The following is a 24,006-nucleotide window of genomic DNA, read 5'->3' as shown; positions in this document are numbered from 1 at the left end:
CCAGTATGGCTTGAGAACGGTGAATGAGATCAGCCAGGGTAAGAGGGCAGGTAAGCCAGACATCAGAAAAACAGCCCAAGAGGAGCGAAGATTGTCGTGAACACACAGATGGTACCTGGGGAACAAGGACTGGAGCAATCAGGAAAGGCCTCCCCAGGAAGCTGCCTTTGAGCATGGGCCTGAAGAATATTTGAAATAAAAGAGGGAGAAAGAGAGACAAGTGTCGAACCCCAGTGTCTTGGCTTTGTCAAGTCCTGTGTGGGTTTGAGCATCAGGTGATTTAACTTCTTTCCAACCTCAGATTCTTAGCCACCGCGCCCTGCAAGTTGTCATGCAGATTGATGGTACTCAGTAAGTGCCAGTGCCCTTTGATGGTGGCCGATTAGGTAGCGCGTTGGGCGTCCTTCTCCGCGTTTCCTGCTTCCTTCCTCGCTCAGGTACCAGGTACTTAGGTACGAGGAAGGGATGCCACCGTGGGGTTTTTGGCAGTTCCCGCTAGGGGGCAGTCTCGGGGGCTCCTCCTAGGGCAGCGGAGGGCAGGACCCACCTCCACCGTGCCAGCGGCAGCCAGGTGTCCGCGAGAGGAGAAGCGCTGGTGAGCGTGACCTGGTTCTTTGATAGCTGTTGACAGCCGGAAAAGCGCGGGGGACGCGAGGGGGCAGTACCTTTGGCCTAGGGTAGTGCGCTGCCTTCCGGGTAAGAACTGAAGTGGTTCCTGCCTGTCCGCCCCCACCCCCAACTTTAGGTTCGCGCTGTCTCTTTAAGAGGTCACCGGGCTGCCCCGCCGCTCCGAGGTCTGATTGGTTCTCTCCGCTTGTTCTCGACGAAGCTCCTTTCCTATAGGCTAGTGGGGGCTGGGAGGCGGACCTGAGTGCTGCCAGTAGGGACTACAGTTGTTTTCGCAGTTTGGGCTGGACGAAAAGGACTGCCCTGCCTTCCAAGTCGTTGCTGCTGCTGCTGCGAAGAGTTACCCGCTGTCAGCGTCACGAGGGCCCGGAGCGCTCTCCCACCTCCGGCGGCTCCCGGGTCTATTCCTCAAGTTTCCTAAAGCCAGCCTGCCTCCCCCGGCTACTGGGCGACGCTCCCTGGCGCGGAGCAGGCCTGGGCACTAGCGGCGGTCCAGGCGCTGGCCCCTTCTGCACGTCAGCGGCTGCGCATGGGTGGCCCGGCCCGGCCCCGCAGGTAAGGGGGTCCCGACCCCTGGCCCGCCGCGTGCTGCACTGAGAGAGGAGCCGGTCCCCTGCACCTACAGCCTGCCCTGTACCCGGGCTGGGAGACGAGCCCCCTAAGCAAACCGAGCCCCCGCGCCGCTGGAAGCCCCGGGAACCTGCCGGTTATGAACCCTCCGGGCCCGCACCTACTGGGGCTCCCTCCCGAAAGCCCTGGGGACCGCGGGCGGACTGGTCCCTTGGCGGGGTCGGGTCTCCTCGCCACTCCGGGCTGCGCGGCCCGGGTCCAGGGTCCGGGGTCCGGGGTCGAGGGTCCCAGGAAGAAGGAGCGCCCACCCCCGTGGCTTGCGAAGGCCCGGCAGGCCCCTGCTGTCTCCAGGGCGAGGGTCTAGGCCGTGGTCGGTAAGTGTTGCTTCTGGAATCTTCCGGCAGCGGCGAGGCTGTACCGAGAAAGATCTGCCAGGCGAAGTGGCCACTTCCCGCGGTGACCTTCCGCACCGAATGAAATTTCAGGGCCCGCTTGCTTCCTGCAGCCTGTTCTGTAAACGCGGTTCATTCCCGAGGGCCATCTGCCTCCTCTCAAGGACTGGGGGTGGCCTTGCCCGCCAGCCCAGCCTGGGGCCCTCAGGGTGGTCCGTGGCATCCGGGGGCCGTGTGTCTGGGGGTGGTGTCCGTCCCCGCTGCCCAGGAGCTGGGTCGCCCAGTGCTGCAGAAACATTTGCACGGCGTGTAGCATTGTGTGGGAGACTTCAGGTGCGTCGGGTCACGCACAGACCGACCAGGACCCTGTCTGGAGTGGACTGCAAACAATAATTGACCAACAAGCAGGGTCACTTCGGACAATCTGTGTGCCTCAGGCAGGGTCCTGCCCATTCTGAGAGTGACTGGGCCTTGGGCCTTGAAGGGTGTCTGTAGGTAGGTGTACCTGGTACTATTTGTCTAACAACTGGGAACAGGAAGGCCAGGCATTTAACCCCTTCACGCCTGGGCTTTCCTCTTCGCTAGAAGGGGCCCAGTAATCCATGTCTATACCTGCCGGTGGAGGAATGCTTACTGCATTTTTATAGTTACTTCAAATGCTTGTAATTGTTGACAATGGCTCATAGCCTCACACCTCAGCAGTGGTCCATGGTCCAATGGCATCAGGGTCCTCGGGAACAAGTTAGAAATACAGACTCATAGCTCTACTAGGGGGCCCTGCTGGATCGGAACCTGGATTGTAACAGCCTCGAGGTGCATCCACTTGAGAAGCATGGTTCTGGAGTAGGTAGAGGAGCCGAGGTGCGCTCGGCAATTTGTGAGTTGGGACCTGAGGTATGGAGACAGAACCTTGGCAGATGCCCCTCTCTCCCCAACTCTCCCCAGTGGGCAGAGTAGAAGTACTTATCACAGAGAGAATAAAGGTAAAGGAAACGCTGCCTGTCAAGTGCTCAGCAAGTGGGTCAGGCGCAGGTTGGCAGTGGTGACCCCTGTCCTGCTTCATCTCAGAACCCCCCCCCCAGCAACTGTAGCTTCAAAAGGACCCCTTGAGAGAGAGATGTGGAAAAACCCAAAATTAATTTGTAGAAAGACCACGCGTACTGGTTGGCAGAGACTGGAGGACCCCCTGGTGCTAAGGCCCGTAGTCACTCTTCAGGTTTGGAAATGAACTCACCCTCCTGAGCAAACAACAGACAGGTAGGTCTACAAGGGGAGCAATCATTTTAGTGAGGTATGCACGCCAAAGAACAATCAGCCCTTTGGGTTCTAAAGGACAATATTTACCCAAGGACAAGGTTCAGGAGGGTTTGGAAAGAGGGAGGAATGGAAACAGAAAATACAGGGAGACCGTGGGATAAAGGAGTCCATAGAGTGGGGATTGCAGTCAGTGAGATGAAACAAACGGTGGATGAATTGTGGGACGGAGACCAGATCTGCTCTGTAAACCTTCACCCAATTCACAATAAAAAGAAAGGGCGGAGAAAGAAAGACTGAAAAATGAAAGCCTTTGGCTTATGAGGTAGGCCAAGAACATAGAATATACCATGAACTGTCAGAAAAACAAACACATCTGTCTTGGAAGAAATAGAACCGGAATGTTCGTGAACTATGGTGTTATCGAGAGAGACCAGGTCCCTGGCGAAGGTCATCATGTTTGGTCAAGTTGAAAGTCAGCAAACAAGATGCAGGCCCTCAGTGAGGTGGATTGACACAGTGCCTGCAGCAGGAGGCTTGAACAACAGGTGTGAGAATGGCTGTGGACTGGGCAGTGTTTCATTCTGTGGCTCCGAATCACAACCGACTCAGTGGCAGCTAATAATACTTCTTTAAAAAACCCTATGATCATTGGAAGAAGAAAGGAGTCCTAGGACTTATGGGCCATATTCCTCCAACCCCGTAGCCTACTCTGATAAGAAAAACAGCAATTGGGTTTGTACATGGGACGCTTTGTGCACGTTCACACCTCTGGTTTTGTCTGATGTTAGGGAGGTGTTCTTAGCCCACTGAGACGCAGAGAAGGGCAGTGACTCATCCATGGTCACACAGCAAGCATGTGGCAGAGCCAGAAGTACATTCCAGGGCTGCTTCACTCTGGCCTAGTTTAGCTGCAAATACTTTTGTATGGTAAACGAGAGGAATCAGGCTAAAACTGATGTAAGTAAAGAAGTCTAGGGGCAGGACTGGCTTTAGGTGTGCCAGGATCCAGGGACTCACATAAACTCTTCCAAGACCCATCTTTCTTTGCTCTGCTCTCTTCTGTGCTAGTGTTCGTCTCAGGCAGGACCTCCCCATCTGGGATCCGAGCGGCACAGCTCTGGCCTAGTGTAGCCCTTAGTGAGAGACCGCTAATCCAACAAAGGTCTTGGCTACTGTTCCTTGGCTCGGGAAATGGAGTATCCTGACTAGCCAGTCTTAAATCACATGCACATTACCTGGAGTGCCCCAGGGTGGGGCCAGCCCTTCCTAAACCTCACCAGGGAAATGAGGGGAGCTGAAGTGTTCCTACAGGAACACAAGTTGCTATGGGGACACTCCCCCATATAGGAAAAAAAACGGCCCGGCGTGGATGCTGGACAGGCAAAGCCAGGAGAAGCATATCCCCCTGTGAACATGGAGTGGAAACAATGTCTGTCATTCTGTCTCAGCAGCAACAGCCCTAGGCCAATTCCTCTAAGGTCAGCCATGTCTTCTCTAACCTTTACCAATTCTCACACCACCGGTCCGTGCCGCGGCACTCTCCTCTGCTGTGAGCAGTACTTTGTTGTTATGGCCACACAGAACTCAAAGACTAGATTTACAGTTGATGGGTTCTGTTAGGCCCCCATCTCTCTCTGGTCCTTGGCCCTCTGAGGTCACTTCTTTGGTCAGGCCAGCCTCTGCCCTGCTTGGGTGAGTGTTACAACGCTCTGCTAATAAGTGCCTGGAAGCACTCCACTCTGCCATAAATCTCTTGCCCAGAGACATTCAGCTTTCCTGCTTTGTGGGCTGGGAAGCTCCATTTTATTTCCTTCTTACCGCCAAATTTGTTTTTTTACATATGGGTATTTCTGTATATCGTCAGCTTCCTGCCCCTAAAGTACAGACCCTATGAGGGCAGGGCCTGGTCTACCCTGTTGCTTGCTGTCTTCCTGGCACCAAGACTTGTGCCCGGTTGACTGTAGGCGCTCAGCCATGCCAACTGAGTGAGTGGAAGAACGAAGGAATGTTCTCACTACTCGGAAGACCCCTGTGACCATCTGTCCCACAGGAAGAACCAGCTTCTTTCTTTGGCGCTCACGTGGCGTATTGCAGTGGGTAAATCCGTGGCACAAGACCTTTACAGCGTCGAAGAGCAAGGATGGCACTTTGAGGACTCAGGTGCACCTGGCTCAAGCCATGGTCCTTCCAGTCGTCTCGTGTGCTTGTGATGGTTGACGAAGGAAGACTGAAGATTAATTGAGGCGGTCGAAGTAGAATTATGCTGCTGGTGAAGAATGTTGAAAGCAGGGTGGAGTCCCAGAAGAATAAACATCTGTGTAGGAAGAAGTCTAGCTAGACTACCCCTTCAAAGTAAGGGTGGTGAGTCTTTGTCTCCGGTACTCGGGACAAGTTGCAGGAGAGACTAGACCCTGGAAGAGGCTATGATGCTTGGTAAAGTGGAGGGTCCAGGAGGAAGAGAAAGACCCTGGACACGCTGGATTGACTCAGCATCACCTTTAAGAGGAAGCTGAAGGGCTGGGCAGTGTTGTGTTCTGTCGCATGCAGGGGGCCTATGAGTCAGAACCGACAACCAGCATCAATTAGGAGTCAGGTGTGTATTCTCCTTAACACTCCCTGTTGCCCTCGAGGTGGCGATGTCTGCCTGTGGTCACATGGCTGGCAACTGACCTGCTGGAGAAGGGGACGGGTGGCTGGTCTCCGGTCCTGTGTCTGAGTCAGGTCTCTCTCAGTCAGTGGTGTCATGAGCCACTGCACGGCTACGGACATTTGGGAAAATGTCCCTGCCTCTCTCCAGCCTTTGCCCTCCTCAGTGCCAGAGCTCAGGGCCGGGTTAGCAGCAACCCAGCGCAGTGCTGCTTGGTCTTGGACTGCTCAGTCTGGCTGTGGGCTGTGTCCAGGTGGCTCTGCCACCTCGTCGGTTCTTTTCCTGATTGTGGATGCGCGCGTGCTGTTGTTTGTGGATGCATTTTGCAGTTGGTGGCCCTTCAGGCTGCTTCCTACACCTCCCGAACCCTCCACTGTACTAAGCATCATGGCCTCTTCCAGGGCCTAGTCTCTCCTGCAACTTGTCCCGAGTACCGGAGACAGACTCACCATCCTTACTTCGAAGGGGTAGTCTAGCTAGACTTCTTCCAACACAGATATTTGTCCTTCTGGAAGTCCACTATACTTTCAGTAATTCTTCACCAGCAGCATAATTCTAATTATTCTGGGGAGGTGTGTGTGCATTTCTGCTCAGCGGCGAAGCAGAGGGCCCTAGGGCCCAGAGGCTTCAAGTCATCCTGCCAGATGTGTACTCTGATCACGCCTGTCTCCCCGGTCATGGCACTCCCCCTGCCCTGTGCGCTCCTGCTGCTGGCAGTGGAGCTCAGCTCCTGCTGCCCCTCCTGAGACCCCTCTCTGGCCCAGGAGCCTGTGTCTTGATTTCCCAGTCACTCCACAGTCCCCACCACAGAGTGCTTCTGGGCTTGGTCTTTGGACTCTAGAACGCCAGCTCTTTGCCCTCCAGAATGACCTTGTGAGCATCTCCTTCTCAGAGTGGAGGTGGGATGGGTACTCCGAGATGGGCTCAGCCTGACGGCTCCAGCTGTGCCCCGGCAGCCTGGCCAGCTGTGCCCCCAGCGCCATCTCCCTACTCCCATCTCCACTGGGAGATCCCCTGGGCATCTTCCAGGCACAGTGCCCCGTCCCTTCGTGACTGCGTGTCAGGGTGCCTATCTGGAGCACATGCCCCTCCACTCTGCCCTCTGCCCCAGCCCTCAGGCCTGTAGGGATGAGAGGAGATACCAAGAAGCTCCTGCTGCCCCGCCTGGCACACAAAGGCTTTCAGTATATGTCAGTATAGGATGGGGACTGTTATTATTTGGCGTCACCAGAAAGCGTCTAAGCTGAGGATTGGGCTCTCATTCAAAAGACTAGGTGGTGATCTGTGTGGGGGCTTTCCACCTTGCCCTCCCACCCCCAACCCCCACCCTGGCAGGCAGAGGCTGAGCTCCTGGGGGGGGGGTACACTTGAGGGCATCTGTCTGACATGGGAGGGGGTGTCCACAGGCTGTTGCTGGGAGACAAATCAGAGGCAGGAGTGCAGGGCCCAGAGCCACCCAGCTGCTGCCCTGCTAACGCCTCTCACTCCACAGGGCTGGCTGCTGGCAGGATGGACACTCCGGAGGAGAGGATTTGGGCCAATGGCAGCACCGCACTGCCCCCACCCATGGCGCCGAACATCAGTGTTCCACACCGCTGCCTGCTACTGCTCTATGAAGACATTGGGACCTCTAGGTGAGGGGGTTCCCAGCGTCTGCGTGTGAGGAGGGAGGGAGTTGGGGCTGGGGTGCGCACACAAATAACCTCCCTGGTGAGTCAGCCCTCGCACCCCTCTGCTAGGGTCCGGTACTGGGACCTGCTGCTCCTCATCCCAAACGTGCTCTTCTTCATCTTCCTGCTCTGGAAGCTTCCCTTCGCCCGGGCCAAGATCCGCGTCACCTCCAGCCCCATTTTCATCACCTTCTATATCCTGGTGAGTTCACCCCATTCAGTAGCCGCAAGTTCCATCTCCAGCTGTATGAAGGAAAAGAGGAAGAGCTGATCACCTCATGAAACGGAAAGTCCCAGCTGCTGGCCTGGAGGGGCCCAGGGATTCAAGGACATCACCCGAAGTGCGTCTGCAGCCCTGGCCGTGGCCCTTCTCTGCCCTTACCTCAGCTGAGCCCTCCCCATGTGCCACATGCGGCCCAGAGCAGCTTCGAGCTGACCCGTCTCCCTACCCACTTCCTCCCCCACTGCTGACAGTCCCAGGTAGACCTGGCATTCTCTCTGGCTGGCCCAGCGTGGGTCACAGGTGCCTCCCTGGACCAGTCCCTGAGGAGTACTCCGGAGCTGGGAGGGTGGGGTCAGCTCATAGCCCACCTGAATTGTAAGGGTGTGAGGGAGGTGGTCCCCAGAAGAAAACTGGCAAACTGCTCCCAGAGGAACAGGGAGTGCATGCTGGGTGTCAGGGGAGGGAGGGAGCCATGTGTCCGTTCATCTGTCCTTCCCCACATCCCGAGACTTCTCACACACAGACTCCTTGCCTCTGCCTCTGGTGAGCCCAAGTCCTCCTCCCCGGGTGGTCACGTGGCAGGTTGCAGGCGAGACGTTAGGGCTGGGCTGGAGAGGGTGGCTCTGGGTGCTTGCCGCCCCCCTCCCTCCCTGCCTAGGAAGGGAGAGCCTGCCTGTAGCCCATCCATGACCCTTGGGACCCTGATACCCTCATCACTTCTGGGGGATTCCTCTTTGCCTTCTGGCTCAGAACTTCTCAGGTCAGAAGGGTGGGCAGTGGGCAGGCAGAAAGGCAGGTAGGTGAGGGGCTGTGGGGACACTGGAGACCACCACACACTTAGCACCCCCCCCCTTCTGTGAGTTGGGAGGGGAAGAGTGTGAACCGAGGCCTATTTTCTACTCTTCCACATTTACACATTCCCTCCGCATATGTTGAACACCTGCTGTATACTGGGCAGGCGTCCTTTCTAGGGGAGTGTGCAGGGAAAAGGAGCCCAGAACTAATGTCCCTGGGAATCTGTTCTGCCCCACTGTTTGCTCCCGGGGTCCTTGCCGTAAAGAGCCGTGTGACTGTGAGCCAGTGGCGTGGCCTCTCTGGTCCACTAAGCCCTCCAGTGTGATGTGTAATGAACATGCTTTGGCTTGTGGCAATGCTGGGAGCATCAAGTGAGACAGCCTGTAGCGCTCCAGCCAGGGGAGCCTGGCATACAGTAGGGGCTCAACCTCTACAGCCTGCCCTACTGAGTGCAGGGAGCTGCCCCGGGACTCGGACCCTGCTTCCATGGCCCAGTGGCTGGCCTGTGTGTGAATCTGCTCCAGAAAACCCGACTTCAGTCCCAGGGGTCAGAGGGAGAGTGTTGGCTTGGGACATGATGGGTCCCAGAGTTTGGCCTGGCTGGATTCCTGGTCTCTGTTCCCCTCTTAGTTTAGTGCCTCTTCCTGTAGTCTCGGCAGCTTGGTTGTACCAGGTGTGACTTTCCCTAGGTTCCCCAGGACCCCACACCAACACAGATGTGCTGAGGCTAAGAGGGTCACAGCCTGGAGGAGGGGTGGGGCCAGCCTCCCCTAGACCACACAGGGAGACAGACTCCTGTGCTGAGCACAGGGTGCCTTTGCAAAGCCTGACAATTGCTTACCTTCTCCAACGTCTTGGAAGCCTCTTCTCAATAGCCACTTTTTCCTGCGCCCCATGTGGCTTGCACTTAGAGCCATGCGAGATGATGCTGTCACCAGGTACTTTGTCCTCACTGGGGGCCAGGCGCTCCTCTGTTCACATCTCAACCCACTCAGTCTTTCCGGCCACGCCCAGTTTGTGTTGAGGGGGTTGAGGCACAGGGGTACCCGGAAGGAATGGACTGGGTTCAAACTCTCCTAACCATTTCGGCCCTGTTTTGTTTCAAGGACCTCGGAAAGTGTGGACAAAGTGCTAGCCAGGAAACCGACGCCCGAAGAGGGCCAGGGGGCGCTGGGCTGAGGTCTCCCAGCATTTTGGGCCTTCCTGCGGTGGGAGCCCCACCTCTTGGCGTCCCTTGCCTGCCTGCCCTTGGTGACATCCTGTTTCCTTTGAATCCTCCTTCTGGAAGAATCACAGGCTCCTGTGTGTATGGGGTACGTGTATGTGTGGTATGAGCTCTGGGTCCCCAACTTTTCCTCTTCCATACCAGGTGTTTGTGGTGGCCCTGGTGGGCATTGCCCGGGCTGTGGTGTCCATGACAGTCAGCACCTCCAGTGCGGCCACTGTAGCTGACAAGGTAGGTCTGGGCCTGCTGATGGTGGGGGGCGGGGTGCTGGGTGCAGGGAGGGGGTGGATGGGCCCCCTGGCTGATGTTCTGCCCACTCTGTGTTCAGATCCTGTGGGAGATTACCCGCTTCTTCCTGTTGGCCATCGAGCTGAGTGTGGTCATCCTGGGCCTGGCCTTTGGTGCGTGTGCCCCGGGGGCTCTGGGGCCAAGGCCAGTTCCCTCCCCTGCCCTCCCTGGCCAGGGGTGGAGCCCGACACCTTCCCTGGAGCAGCTCCCATTGACGGACTAGCACTTTTTTCCAGGCCACCTGGAGAGCAAGTCAAGCATCAAGCGTGTGCTGGCCATCACCACAGTGCTGTCCCTCGCCTACTCTGTCACCCAGGTACGGGGCCTGCCCGGTGGAGGCCGTGCACAGTGGCTCCGTCTGAGGCTGCCCTTCTCAAGCTTTCAATAAAGAAGGTTCTAGCCCCCCACCCCCACCCCACGGAGGCATCCACAGGAGGATCATCAGTGGGGTACAGGAACCAACCACTTAGCAAACGGCGCAAGAGGGGAAAATGTTCATCTCTGGCCTCCTAGTCACAGTTAGGCCAAGACAGGGCGCTGCTCTGGGCACTGGACTTAAGTGGTCAGGGTGCAGCAGAAACCAGGCTGAGGGGGGACTGGAACTGCCTTGCGCCACAAAGCCCAGGCTGAGAGGCTCAGCTAGGGTGCTGTGGAGAGCCAGGGCAGCTAGCAGGAGGGCTATAGCGGGTCGGCTTTCTAGGTGGAGAGACTGATGAGACCCTCTCTGGTCTCCCTGCTGCCCCTGCAGGGCACCCTGGAGATCCTGTACCCTGATGCTCACCTCTCCGCTGAGGACTTCAACATCTATGGGCATGGGGGCCGCCAGTTCTGGCTGGTCAGCTCCTGCTTCTTCTTCCTGGTGAGGAGGAGGCTGTTGTCAGCTAGAGTGCCCTGGGATGGTGAGGTGCCCACTGGGGCCTGGGCCCCAGCACCTTTCTCAGCCCTGCTCTGTGCCCACAGGTCTACTCGCTGGTGGTCATCCTCCCCAAGACCCCGCTGAAGGACCGCATCTCCCTGCCTTGTGAGCTGCTGGGGGCAGGGTTGGGGCCCTTTTGGGGCCACTGGCTTAGAACTGGAGAGCCCTGAGGGAAGGGAGGGGGTGCCCAGGTCTCCCTAATGCTGAGATGGAGGGTGGAGGAGGCTGAGGTCTGCCCTGGCAAGGGGCGGGCCCTCATGCTCTGGTCTTCCAGCTCGGAGGAGCTTCTACGTGTATGCGGGCATCCTGGCGCTGCTCAACCTGGTGCAGGGGCTGGGGAGCGCTCTGCTCTGCGCGGACATCATCCAGGGGCTCTGGTACGTGGCCAGGTGTCCACCCACGTGTAGGGGTGAGGGTGATGGGGTGACGGGAGAACAGATCTAACGGGACCCCCAGGCGTGCGTCCAAGACCCTGACATGGAGTGCTTGGCAGGAGGGGAGTGGGCCTGGGGGCGTGGCCCTGTGCGCTGTCCTGGATGCCAGCAGCCTTCCCCCATTCCTTCTAGCTGTGTGGACGCCACCACCTTCCTGTACTTCAGCTTGTTTGCACCTCTCATCTACGTGGCCTTCCTCCGTGGCTTCTTTGGGTGAGTCACCCTGCAGGGTATGGGGATGCTGGGGCCACACACATGAACCTGCCTGCGCTTCAGGGTTTCAGGCTCGTGGGCGCCCCCACGTGGGCTGCCTTGGAACGGCACCTGTTGGAGAGTGCGCTCGCATGACACTAAACAAGGCTGGCTGTACATGTATTTGTGTATGCGGGTGCATCCATGCACATGCGCAGTGCCCACACGCAGGCACACTACCGAAGAAATGGCAGATGTGTGCGCTGGTCTGCACCTCCTGGCTTTCACGGCACAGCACACTCATTGTGCTAGATGCTGGGTATTTGTGTGAACCACCCGACAGACAGAGCAGGGAGCAAGTGGACACAGATCCCTCCCCTCATGGAGCTGGAATTCTAGCAGGGGCAGATGAGTGGGACAGGGTGGGGTGGGAAGTCTACGGGGGGTGGGGAAGTGTCAGAAAGAAGGTCGCTAAGTGTTTGTGGTAGTCGGTCTCACTCTGGGCCTGCCCCACCGCCAGGTCTTTGGGCAGCAGGAGAAACGAGGGCACTGGAGTGGGCTCAGCTCCAACTCTGGAGTGAGGACTGAACTGTGGCCTTGCTTGCGCTGAGCCTTGGGGTTCGTTCTGTAAAAAGGGTACAGTAACCCTGACCTCAGAGGCTTGTCCTGGGCACTGAGGGATGGGTAGAGCTGAGGTACAGAATACCAAGAGCTGTAGGGATCCCAGGGGCGAGGGTAAGGTGACAGCTCGTGTTCACGGGGCACTGTGTGCCAGGGACGGGCAGAGGTGCTTACGTTCCCGCTGTCCCTCCTCCACAAAGAGCCTCAAGAGCCGGGAGCGCCCGCTTTCTGGCACCGAGACCTCTCCGTTTTAAAACAAGGCTTGTTTCGTGCCGGAGCTCAAGTGACCGGGACCTCTGGGAGTGGGTGTTCAGGCAGCTCTGACTGTGTTTCATTGTGTGCCTGATGGCCTCCCTACCCGGGGAGGGCAATCTTTCCTGGGCCACAGTAAGGCTTCCCTTGGTCTTCTACCCACCAGCTCGGAGCCCAAGATCCTCTTCTCCTACAAATGCCAAGTGGACGAGACGGAGGAGCCAGATATGCACCTGCCCCAGCCCTACGCGGTGGCCCGCCGGGAGGGCCTGGAGGCCGTGGGAGCCCCCGGGGCCTCGACTGCCAGCTACTCAAGCACACAGTTTGACTCGGTGGTGGGGGGTGTCGCCTACCTGGACGACATTGCCTCCATGCCGTGCCACCCCGGCAGTATTAACAGCACCGACAGTGAGCACTGGCAGGCTCTCAACGCCTGAGGCCCAGGGTCTGCAGGGGCCTCTGCGGGCTCTCAGGAGCAGAGTCCAGGGTGGAAGAGGACAAGGCCACACCTGAGGGTGGGCACCCTGTGCCAGGCAGGCCCCCTTCCCCTGGGTTTAGAGGCCCTTTTCTGCCCTTCTGGCCCCCTGCTCCCTCTGACCGTCTGTCTCTGCTCTGCGTGGGACCGTCTCCCCTCCCCTTACGCGCCCTCACCTGCCTTGCGCAGTGGGTGGCCCCAGACTTGGATTCCTCCGGGCCAGGCCTGGTTTTGCTGGCTGAGGGCCCCCAGACTGGGCCAACCCTCATGACCCTCCTCCCTGTCCCTCTGGCCCTCCGGGCTCGGCTTCCTCTGAGCCACTGTGGCCACGGGCTGAATGGCTGACTGCATATATTTTCTTGATCTATTTTTTAATAAAAAGGCAAAAGGACAGAAGGTGGCAGTGTGGAGCTGGCACAGGTTCCTTCAGGCGCTGAGGCCTTGCAGGCCCCTTGGGGAAGGCTCAGGGTCAGCTCCTTTGTTCAAACCAGGAGATAGCTGGGACCAGGCTCTGGGCTTGAGAGCAAAGGGAGGGCCGGGCCTGCCCTTGGCGTCCTGTGTGTGGGCCAAAGACCCACTTGATCCAGGAACAAAAGTTTATTACTTATTTAATTTTTACCTACAGACCCCCCCCCAAAAAAAGGTGTCCTTTAATGTTCACAAGAGTTCCGTGCAGCAGGACAGACAGTATGCATTGTCGTTTTCATCACTTACGGAGAACTGCTCTCTCCAGGTCAGGGAAACGCGAAGAAGGAGCTTAATACAGATTCTGCGATTTGACAAGACAAGTGCCACTGTGTACTAGGCCCTCCCAATATGGAAACAGTTGTGCTTTCCTGTCTTCTCATTAGCTATCAAGGCAGCTTCACGATTGTTTATAAATCATCGCTCAGGTTTTTCTCAAAGAACTTTTCTCAAAACCAGCGCCCCACCAGCCGGTGCATTCATGAGGTGTCATGGGGACCGGGTAACAGGCATCAGAAGACCCGTAACAAACAAAAACATATTGTTGAGAATGGAGGGGGGTCAGAGCAGAGACCCAAAGCCCATCTGTAGACAATGGAACATCCCCCCCACAGAGGGGTCCCAGGGAAGGGATGAGTCAACCAGGGTGCAGTCACGCACCAATGGAACACACAGTATTCCCCTGGTTCCTTGAGGCTTCTCCACCCCCCACTCTCATGAACCCCGTGATGCCTCTCACTTCGCACTAGACCAGAGTATGTACACAGGTACAGATACAAGATAAAAGCCCAGGACACAGAATCCCGGAACAGGGATGGGATGAATGATACCAGAAAGGTAGGGGGAATGTGGGGGGGGGGTAAGGGGGACCTGATCGCAATGATCAACACAACCACACACACCCCTCCAGGGGAAAGAACAGTAGAAACCATGGGGGAAGGGAGGCACCCTTCGGTGTGAGATATGCAAATGATAATAATTTCTAATCTATCAAGGGGATATCCTGGGGGTGGGGTGGGAGGAGCGGATACCAAGAGCTCAATCGAAAGTAAATTTCTAGAAAAGAATGATGACAACATATCTACAAATAGGCCCTAAAACAATGGATGCATGGATTGTAATAAGAGTTACAAGAGCCCCCAATAAAATGTTCTTTTAATTTTAAAAAATGCCCCAAAGCAAAATATGCTATCTGTTGTGAAAATGCCCATTTCACGGTGATCTTTGCTCTCCTGTAACTGTCACCCCGTTCCATACGCAGCTCTGCCTCTGGAGCTCAGCTACTGGCAGTCCGGGATTAGGAACAAGTTCAGTTCCAGGAACCAGAGTCTTATAAGCAGTAGTTCTCTCCCCGCCCCGTTAGGCTGAGCTGGGTGGGGCCTGCTTTTTCTCTGCTTTCTTATAATCTTTGAGGAAGGGGGTGCAGCCTCTGCCCTTCCTCAGATCCTTTTGCCATCTGTGAAATGGGTTATGAGTGCTGATCTTGCAAGGACTAAAACATAAGTCTATGGTAATGAAACGTGAAGCAGAATCGATTGCTATTATTATTTTTAACCCCAGAATAGTGGGCCACACAAGGTCACCTGCCCGGGAGTGACATTCAAGATGAAGGAACCAGGCATAAGCTGGAATAAAGCACTGGGTTCGGGAAAACAAATGGAGTGAGAGCTTAGACACATCCATATTGCTGCAGCTGTAAAAGTTCGACTGAGTTCCCTGGTGGCCAGAGTGAAAAGGGAGCTGCTGATACCTGGACAGTGTAAACAGTGAACACACTTGGCAGCAGGTTTGGGCCCACCCAGAAATGCCTCGGATGAAAGGCCCGGTGAATGAATTATGAAAAAGCAGCCATTGAAAAACCATGCAGGGCCAGTTGTACTCTGACACACATGGGATTGCTACCAGTCTAAGCTCCAGGGCAACTGCTTCCCTCCTCCCACCCCCGTTGCCAGGAGAAAGGAATTAGGGATATAACCAAGCTGCAGGACCCAGAGTCTTCAGGAAGTGTCAGTGGGGCCATGGGGGGTCCTGAGGGTTCCGGCGGGGTCCAGTTTCTCAGGAAGGTACTAAGGATGCCTGCTCCAATGGAGCTTGGCCTCTGTACATATGTCAGCCTTCAAGGCCCAGCCCAGGGGATGGTCCGTAGGCCTGGTCCCTGGCTCAGTGTGGTGCACTCTGCTGGCCCCCATAGCACAGGCAGACTGGCTGGGAATCGAGGCAGGAGCAGGGCACCACCAGGGAGGAGGCCTCCTGGATGGTGAGGGCTGGAGAGGGGAGTCGAGGCCCGCCAGGGCTCCTGGAAGGCCGCTCCTGAGTGGTATTTTGTATCAGGGCCTCAGCCTGCAGGGAGCCTGTTAGCAGGCGGAGCACCCTATAGGGCCTTCTGAGTAGAGGCAGATAGGCATGAGTGGTGAGTACACGTCCTCAATGGCTCTGAAAACAGGCCAAGCAGGGTTGGCTGTCAATCCCAGAGCTGGGCTCTCTTATCAGTGGCCCTGACCTATGCTGTAGGCCTTTCCGTTTAAAATGCCACAGCTTCAACCTTGGTCAGCGCAGCGTCTGGTCACTGAGGAAATAGCTGAGTCGGCAGGGGTGTTTCAACAGAAGTTAAACCTCTTAGTCAAAGAGGGCAAAACACCTGTATTTAACTCTATCTTAAAAGATTCTCTTAAAAAAAGGGGGGGACAAAGGGTCTGTAGATGACCTTCAGTTTGAACTTCAGGCTCTGTCTCCTCTAAAACATCACCGAGGCCATGGTCTGCCTAATCTTCCATAGATAGCCTGTGCTGCCCACATAGTAAGGTATATGCATATCACTCCTGGTTTGTTTGTTTTTATGTCTGTGCTGTAGCTTGCTTTTGCCACTTGCCAATTGATCTTGGAGCTCATGCCACATCAGGGCAGGGGAAGTGCCTTATCTTCAACCGCTCCACCCGTTATGGGTTTGTAGCAGTTTGTCCACCGGTCCTCTTACTACGAACATCCTCATCCTTTCCCAACGTGGTGGGCAACCACAGAGTGACCTTAAAAGTGGGCGTTCAGTAACTTTCGAAAGTGGGATTGCTAGTGCACACAATTTTAGTCTTTTATGAGTCTACTGGCAGCGACAGAAAGTTGTCACCAACCTGTGATCTCTCTTTCTTCCACTGTAATCGAATGTTTGATTTCTAGCTAGGTTCCCAGCAGCTTAGAATAAAGGTGATAGTTCCTAGCTTTCCTTTGCAGGGAGGTGTGACTAAGACCTGGCCCCGGGATGGGAGCGCTTGCACATCTTCCTTAAAGAGAGCGCGGTAGGCTGTTCTTGACTGCTGGCGGGGATGTCCACTTTGGACTGTAGGGTCATCTTGAGGCTCGAAGCCTCTCATGAGTGTGAGGAGATAGATGGAACTTGTGTCCCTGGCTCTGCTATAATTTCTCCATAGCATTCTTGGACTTGCTGCTTTCAGACTATTTGAATGTGAGAGAGACATAAGCATTGATCCTTTAAACCATTTTGAGTTTTTCTTCTGAAAATTGACCCTCATGTGAACCAGTAGGGACTGTCTTGGTGCTAATTCCCATTCTCATGGGTACCATCACCTATCATCTTTTCTTTTTTTTTTTAATTTTAAAAAGATCATTTTATTGGGGGCTCCTATAGCTCTTGTAACAATCCATACATCAATTATATCAAGCATATTTGTGACATGTTGTCATCATTATTTTTTATTTTTATCATTTTATTGGGGCCTCATACAGCTCTTATCACAATCCATACATTCATCCATTGTGTTAAACACTTTTGTACATTTGTTGCCATCATCATTTTCTAAGCATTTTCTTTCTGCTTGAGCCCTTGGTATCAGCTCTGCATTTCCCCCCTCCCTCCCTTCCCTGCCTGCCCTCCCCCATGAACCCTTGACAATTTATAAATTATTTTTTCATGTCTTACACTGACCAATGTCTCTCTTCACCCACTTTTCTGCTGTCCATCCCCCTGGGTGGGGGTTATATGTAGATCATTGTCATTGGTTCCTCTTTCTCCCCCCACTTTCCCTTACCCTTCTGTTATTGCTACTCTCATTATTGGTCCTGAGTGGTTCATTTGTCCTGGATTCCCTGTGTTTCCAGTTCTTATCTGTACCAGTGTACATGCTCTGGTCTAGCTGGATTTGTAAAGTAGAATTGGGGTCATGATAGTTGGAGGGGAGGAAGTATTAAAGCATTGTATGTTTCATCGGTGCTATACTGCACCCCGACTGGTTCATCTCTTCCTTGTGACCCTTCTGTAAGGGGATGTCCAATTATCTATAGATGGGCGTTGGGTCTCCACTCTGCCCGCCCCCTCCTTCACATCCATATAATTTTTGTTCTGGGTCTTTGTTGCCTGATACTTGATCTCATAGACACCTCATGATCACATAGGCTGGTGTGCTTCTTCCATGTGGGCTTTTGTTGCTTCTCAGCTAGATGGTCGCTTGTTTATCTTCAGGCCTTTAAGACCCCAGATGCTATATCTTTTGATAGCTGGGCACCATCAGCTTTCTTCACCACATTTGCTTATGCACCCATTTTGTCTTCAACGACTGTGTCAGGAAGGTGAACATCACAGAATGCCAGGTTAGTAGAACAAGGTGTTCTCGTGTTGAGGAAGTACCTGAGTAGAGTCTCAATGTCAGTCTGTCACCTTAATACTTAACATATAAATATATGTACATATATCTACTTCCCTATCATTATATATAAATATATTTACATATGTACATGCCTGTATTTAGGCCTCTATAAATATCTTTTGCTTCCTAGTTCTTTCCTCTATTTCCTTTTACTTTCCTCTTGTCCCACTATCATGTTCAGCCTTCATTCAGGTTTCAGTAATTCCTCTCAGCTACATTGCCCTTGATCAAGCCCCCAGGCCTACACCTTCCTCGCCACTAATTTTAGATCACTAGTTGGATCCTTGTCCCTGGGTTTGTTGACACCCCCCTCCTTATTGCGTCCCCTTCCCACCTTTCCCTTCACACCCCTGGTAACCACTGAAATCCTTTTCTTTTGGTAGCAAATGTTTTTCTTGATTTTTAAATTTTATTTCTACACATGGTCTCATACAATATTTGTGCTTTAACTTCACTCAGCATAACGCCCTCTAAGTTCATCCATGCCACGAAGTGTTTCACTGTTTCATTCTCACTCTTTCCTTGTGTGTATTCCAGTGTGTGTGTGTGTGTGTGTGTGTGTGTGTGTGTGCTCCTAAGTTTGTTTATCCATCCTTCCACCAATGGGCATCCAGGTTGTTTCCATCTTCTTGCTATTCGGAATCATGCTGTGATGAACATGGGTGCACAGATTATTTGTTCGAGCTCGGTTCTTTATTTTCAATAGGATATATACCAAGTCTCAGTATTGCTGGGCACATGGTATCTCTATTCCCAAGTGTTAGAGGAAGCGCCATATCTATGTCCATAGTGGCTGTTCTGATTGATCTGCAGTCTCACCAGCAGTAGACGAGGGTTCCAGTTTATCCGCACCCTCTCCGGCATTTGTTATCTTCTGCTTTTTTGAGCTTTGCAATAGGTCTGGGGCGAGGTGGCATCTCGCTTGGGTTTGCATCTCTCAGATGGCTAGTGATCTTGCATTGCTTCACGTGTTCTGGGCTGCCTGAATATCATCTCTGGTAAACCATCTGTTCGTGTCCTCTATCCACTTTTAAATGGGCGATTCATCAATTATCTTGTTGAGGGGGTTGTAGTTTTCTCTAGATTTTAGAGATTAGTCCCTTGTCCAATTTCTTTTCACTCGTTTAGTGAATTTTTTCTGATGCACATAAGTTCTTATTTTTAGGATATCTCACTAATCTATTCTGTCTTCTGCTGTGTATATGTTTTTCATTATGTTTGATAGTGTGTTTATACCAGGTTTTAGGGCCCCAATATTTATCTTTACTTTTTTATTGATGATATTTTCAGTGCTAGAATTCCCATTCACGTCTTCAATCCATCTTGATTTCATTTTTGTGTATGGAGTGAGCTATGGATCCTGATTCATTCTTCTGCAAATAGAAGTCCAGTTATGCCAGCGTCATTTGTTGAAGACTATCTCTTCCCGGTTTAGTGTGTTTGGGTCCTTTGCCAAAAGTGGACGGATTAATTTCCAATTTCTCTATTCTGTCCCTTTAGTCCACGTGTGTCTTGGACCAGTCCCAGCTGTTTTGGTTACCGTAGCTTTACAGCATATTTTGAGATTGGGAAGCAATAGGCCTCCTATGTTGTTCTTCTTCTTTAGTAGTGCTTTGTTTATCCCGAGCCTCGTTCCTTTTCTTGTAAAGTTGGTGCTTAGATTTTTCATCTCCTTGAAGAATGATGGTGAGATCTGGATTGAGATTGCATTGTACTTCTATGTCACTTTGGGTGGTATTTTCACAGTGTTAAGTCTTCCTATTCATGAACATGCTATATTCTTCCATTTATGTAGCTCTCTTTTGGTGGGATTTTTGTGTGTGTGATTGTGTTTTGTAGTTTTCTTTGTACAAGTCTTTTATTTCTTTGGTTAAGTGTATACCTAAGTATTTTATCTTTTTCGGTGCCCAATTATGGATGGTATTTTTTTTCTTGATTTCCTTTTCTGCGCTCTCTTTGTTTGTATACAGGAATACAATTGGTGCTTGTTTGTTTTTTTGTATGTTGATCTGGTACCCCACCATGTTGCCAAACATTCCAATTAGGTCTAACAGTTATCTTGTAGCTTCTTTGGGATGTGTGGAATCATATCATCTGGGAAGAGAGGAAGTTTTCCTTTTTCTTTGCAAGGACAACTTTCTGACCTTTGTTTACTAATGCCTTAGGTTGCAGAGAACATAAGGGAAGAAATGGATGGATATTCTTTCTGGTTAGAGAAGGGAGTGCGGGCTCTGTGTCCCTGATCAGTGAGAACCCATGCTCGGCTTCCTAGTATGAGCAAGACCAAACTCCAAGTAAGCATGACACCCCGTAAGCTTAGGGAGGAAGACCCTGGCAGGGGGTCCCCCCATCCGTACAAGGATGCCCTAGCCCAGCAGAGCTCTGAGGTTGCAGGGACCGTGTGTCGTGGGTAATGGAGGCCTCGTTACAGCAAGTGTGAACACACGAGTGGGGGCGATTAGCGATTCTCCCCTGACATCCTGACCCTGAACATCTGGGGCTTTGACCAGATCCACAAAGCAGGCAGGACACCCCAAGGTGACTAAGGTCAAGTCTTCCATTGAGACTACCTCAGCAACTGGAAGAGTTCTAGAATCTAATCCCTAAGTTTGGTGCAATTGCCACCTGGGCACATGCCACATCTTGTCCCTGGACCTGCCTGTAGATGGGGCTTCTCAGAGAGAAACCTTTTCTCCTCTTGCCTGGAGGTCTGAGTTTACCCTTCAGTCCCCTAGGGCAGGTGCTTAACATGGGGTACTCCCAGCCCAGGGGATCATCCGGAAGGGGTGCTGCAACCAGCCTGAGATGTGGGCTTGGGAAGAGATAGCTCCAGGATGCCTGCTCAGTCACTGAGTCCCAAGCAACAGACTGGCAGGAATTGGCAGGAGATGGACCCATAGATATGTTAGGTAGTCAGAACAGGGACTAGGGTGTCCACTGAGCATGCTCCAAAATTCAGGCTCTGAGCCAGGAAGGGGTGGTAGACCTAGGGGGATGGGACACCTGGGTGGGCCCCAATCTGGGCCAGGTGAGTTTAAGTCAGCCAATACCGTTGACCACTCTTCCCAAAGGAGGGCTGAAAAAGCCAGAATCCGAATCCTGCAGCCTCCCTCTTTTTTCCCCCAGCTGCTTCTCAGTCTGCGGGGAGTGTGGAGGTCTCCTCTGGCCTCAGGTCTCCAGGTGCGGGTGTGAAGTGCCCTGAGGGGGCCTGTGTGAAACCTGAGACTTCTTCTATCCTTTATAAAACTCACCTGGATCACAAAGGAGGCTTTGGAGCGTGAAGCCAAGGACCTAGGTATTTCCACCCCAGAAACCTAACATTGACGCTCTCTAGAAGCCAGAACTGCAAGTCTGAGTGTGACCTCGGCACTCCACACACCTGGACACACAGGCTGGTTCAGCAGGCAATGTTTGGCCAGGTAAAGGGCAGCGGAAGAGGGCTCTTCTGTATCTCCTGGGCTAAGATCTCTCCAAGGGTTGTCTGGGCTTTGGAACCAGGGGCCCTGGGCTCACAGCCATCGGCTATCCACTTGGCACTTCTGTCCCTTTGGTGGTTCCATGGTCACAGGTAAGTCTGCTAAGGTTCTGTTAATAGGCTGCTGCAAGACAAGTATTTTTATCTGATCTGAGGAAACCAAGGCTTTGAGAGAGCCGTGTTTGCTTGTCCCAAGTCCAAAGCCCATTGGCAGCAGAACCAGAAGTTAGGTCCCAGTGAGTACAGCATGACCCTGAGGAGGAAGGGAGAGGGTACTTTCAGCTCAGCTCTGTCACTTCCATACGTTTGACCTTCTCTCTGGATCTAAATTTCCCCATTTGTTACAAAGAGCATTCTTCAACACTTCCCTCCTTCCCCTAACGGGCCTGCTTCCCTGAGGTGGGGCTTGCTCCCCTTCCTTTCTAAGCAAGACCTTCCACCTATGGGGAGGAAGGGCACCGTGTAATTGCCCCTGTGGACCGAAAGGCGCCTGACAGTGCCTGAGCGTGTCCAGAGTTTTATTTCTCATATTGTTTGGAGACGGTGACTCAGCTGAACGCGTCCAGCAAATCAAGATCCAATAACCCACTGTGAAGAATGCTTAAGCCCTGGCTCCAGTCGAGATCTCGTTAGGAGCGCCGAGATACAGAATCAGTTCCACCTGGCTGCACTGATTCTCAACAGCATTCTGGGAGAGTTGGCCTGATTTGAGGCCGGGAATGTGAGCGTTACTCCAAAGAGCCTGCCGGGGTGGGGGTGGGGTGGGGGTGCCTGGGGTGGGGCTTCCTGACTGGTGGGGGAACAAGTCTATGCAGGGACATCATCGAGCAGGGGCTCATTTCAGACGCTGACTGAGAAGCGGAGCTGCCCCAGAGGCTGGATCCTGGGCCCTGTGCAATTTGGCTAGCACAGAGCCTAACGCGCAGTTCGTTAGTTGGCAGAATCTACTTATTAGGAGCTCTCACCTTTCAGTCCCGATGTTCAGATTTTCAAAAATTACAATAAAAACGATAAACTACCACAATCCTAAATTGGGGCATTTTCTCTCCGCTGGCTCGCACGGATGGGCAGTTTCCTGTCTGGGCTCCTGAAATTGACTCAGAATCTCAGGCTTTGACACCCAAAGGCCATCTCCAATGGTCTCTTCCTGCTGTCCCACTCGTGCCGCTCCTCACCTCCTGTGCCGCCAGCTCTGTGCTGGGTGGTCCGGAACCAGAGGGCCCCTGGAGTGGGCCACAGAACACGGATAGCCGTGTGGCTGTGGACATGTGCTATTTGGGCCTCCTCACGCTTCTGCTAAGAAACACCCCTTCCACATCTCTCTGGGGGAACTGGCTCTTCCCCATCCGTCAGCCCTCTCATGGTAGCTGTCAGCTACAAGCTGGCGCCTTTAAAAAGCTCCTTTGTGCAAATAACACTCCTAAGGACACTCTTTGCCGAAGATAGAACAAGATTTCACTTTCTCACACCAGTCTCCGCACGCAAGATGAAAATCATTTTCCTTTCCCCCCTCTTTCCTTGTTAGTGATCATTCTCAATTCAGTAGTTCATCAGAGCTAGCCCTATTGTTCTGAAGAACGACTGCCTTGGCAGCTGTAGGGAGAGTGGGAACATTCCCCTCTCTTGTCTTGCTGTGACTTTGGGGGGAGGGGGTTGGTTAACCAGTAGGAAGAAGAAAGACAGCGTTTTGAAAGCTAAATGATGAAATTCCATGATTTAGCCCCAAGAGAGAGAGAAACCCAAACAAACAGGTTCAACACACTCAAAACTTTAGCGCGTGGAAAGGGCAGAGCCCAATAGCAGTGGAAAGTAACGAGGTTTGGGGCATATGCCATTTGCGTCTTCAGTGAGAGAAAGCCTGTCCGAGCACGACTAGGTTAGGGCCATGGTGTAGTGCAGCAACAGATACCGGGAGCAAGGGGGCGAAAATCATCAGGCACCTGTTTTTCTGATGCACCATGAAGCCAGGAGGTGGCAGACGATGTCTGGGTTAGAGTCCTATGATGTCATAGGAGTTTCAGCTGCTGCATTGCTCTGGAGAAACAGGAGCCCGGGGGAGGGGTGTGTGTGTGTCGTGTTTCTGCTGCTCACCCCAAGGTCAACAGTTTGGAAACCCAAGCTACTCTGCAGGAGAAAGCAGGGGGCTTCTACTCCTGCACAGTGTGACAGTCTCGCTAATCCACGGGGCCACTAAGAATGAGAATCGACTCCAAAGCAAGGAGTTTGGTTTGGGGCTTTATTGCCCTGAAAGAGGTAACCATGCTTGGCAAAGTAGAGGGTTAGCAAAAGAGAGGAAGCCCCCTACCTAGACGGATTGGCACAATCACAGCAATGCCTGTGAGGACGCTGCAGGCCCGGGCAGCATTCTTTCCTGTTGTACATGATCCCCAAGAGTCAGCGCCAACTTGATGGCACTTCATAGCAGTTGTCCTTGGTCTGAGTCTCCAGAGTCAAGGTTCCACAATGTAGCCATTGCAGCTCCAGCTATTACATCCTATTTCCAGCTAGGAAGAAGGATGAAGGAGAGAAGGGGTCAGATAGCATGCTCCCCTAGCGCCTCAGGTCTTCTAAGATATTTTATGAATTCAAACATCATAAAACAAACCAATGCTGAATCATAGTGGCCCCCTGTGGGTTTCCAAGACCATAACTGTTAATGGAAGTAGAAAGCCCAGTCTTTTTCTCTTGGAGCTGCTGGTGGTTTCGAACTGCCAACCATGCAGATCGGAGCTCAATGTGTACCACTACACCATCAGGGAATCTCATAGGTAGAGTTAAAACCCTGTGTGTCCCGGTAACCTCTGTCATGAGTTATCAACACTACATG

General features: G+C 53.3%; 1 protein-coding gene across 4 annotated transcripts; it reads left to right on the top strand.

Annotated features, from left to right (window-relative positions):
• The first annotated feature begins 533 nt into the window (after nt 1-533).
• On the top strand, nt 534-12,987 carry TPRA1 (transmembrane protein adipocyte associated 1). 4 transcript variants are annotated; one of them, XM_075550259.1, is made up of 11 exons: nt 534-595; nt 6,986-7,127; nt 7,233-7,365; nt 9,551-9,637; nt 9,735-9,807; nt 9,931-10,010; nt 10,443-10,553; nt 10,655-10,715; nt 10,885-10,987; nt 11,177-11,257; nt 12,276-12,987. In XM_075550259.1, the coding sequence occupies exons 2-11, from the start codon at nt 7,003-7,005 to the stop codon at nt 12,544-12,546; spliced, it is 1,125 nt and encodes a 374-aa protein (XP_075406374.1). In that variant the 5' UTR covers nt 534-595; nt 6,986-7,002; the 3' UTR covers nt 12,547-12,987. The 4 variants fall into 4 exon arrangements, with proteins under 4 accessions (XP_075406374.1, XP_075406371.1, XP_075406373.1 ...); XM_075550256.1 differs by lacking the exon at nt 534-595 and adding an exon at nt 857-1,182; XM_075550258.1 differs by lacking the exon at nt 534-595 and adding an exon at nt 1,240-1,571.
• The last annotated feature ends 11,019 nt before the right edge of the window (nt 12,988-24,006 follow it).

The sequence above is a fragment of the Tenrec ecaudatus genome, chromosome 5 (genome assembly GCF_050624435.1).
Source record: "Tenrec ecaudatus isolate mTenEca1 chromosome 5, mTenEca1.hap1, whole genome shotgun sequence".
In the NCBI taxonomy this organism is placed as follows: Eukaryota; Metazoa; Chordata; class Mammalia; order Afrosoricida; family Tenrecidae; genus Tenrec; species Tenrec ecaudatus.
This window is presented reverse-complemented; position numbering and strand designations above follow the sequence as displayed.

Coding starts and splice junctions, on each gene's coding strand:
- TPRA1 (XM_075550259.1), top strand. CDS start 7,003: ATGGACACTCCGGAGGAGAGGATTTGGGCCAATGGCAGCACCGCACTG. Junction 7,366..9,550: donor TCATCACCTTCTATATCCTG/GTGAGTTCACCC, acceptor CTTCCATACCAG/GTGTTTGTGGTGGCCCTGGT. Junction 10,554..10,654: donor GCTCCTGCTTCTTCTTCCTG/GTGAGGAGGAGG, acceptor CTGTGCCCACAG/GTCTACTCGCTGGTGGTCAT.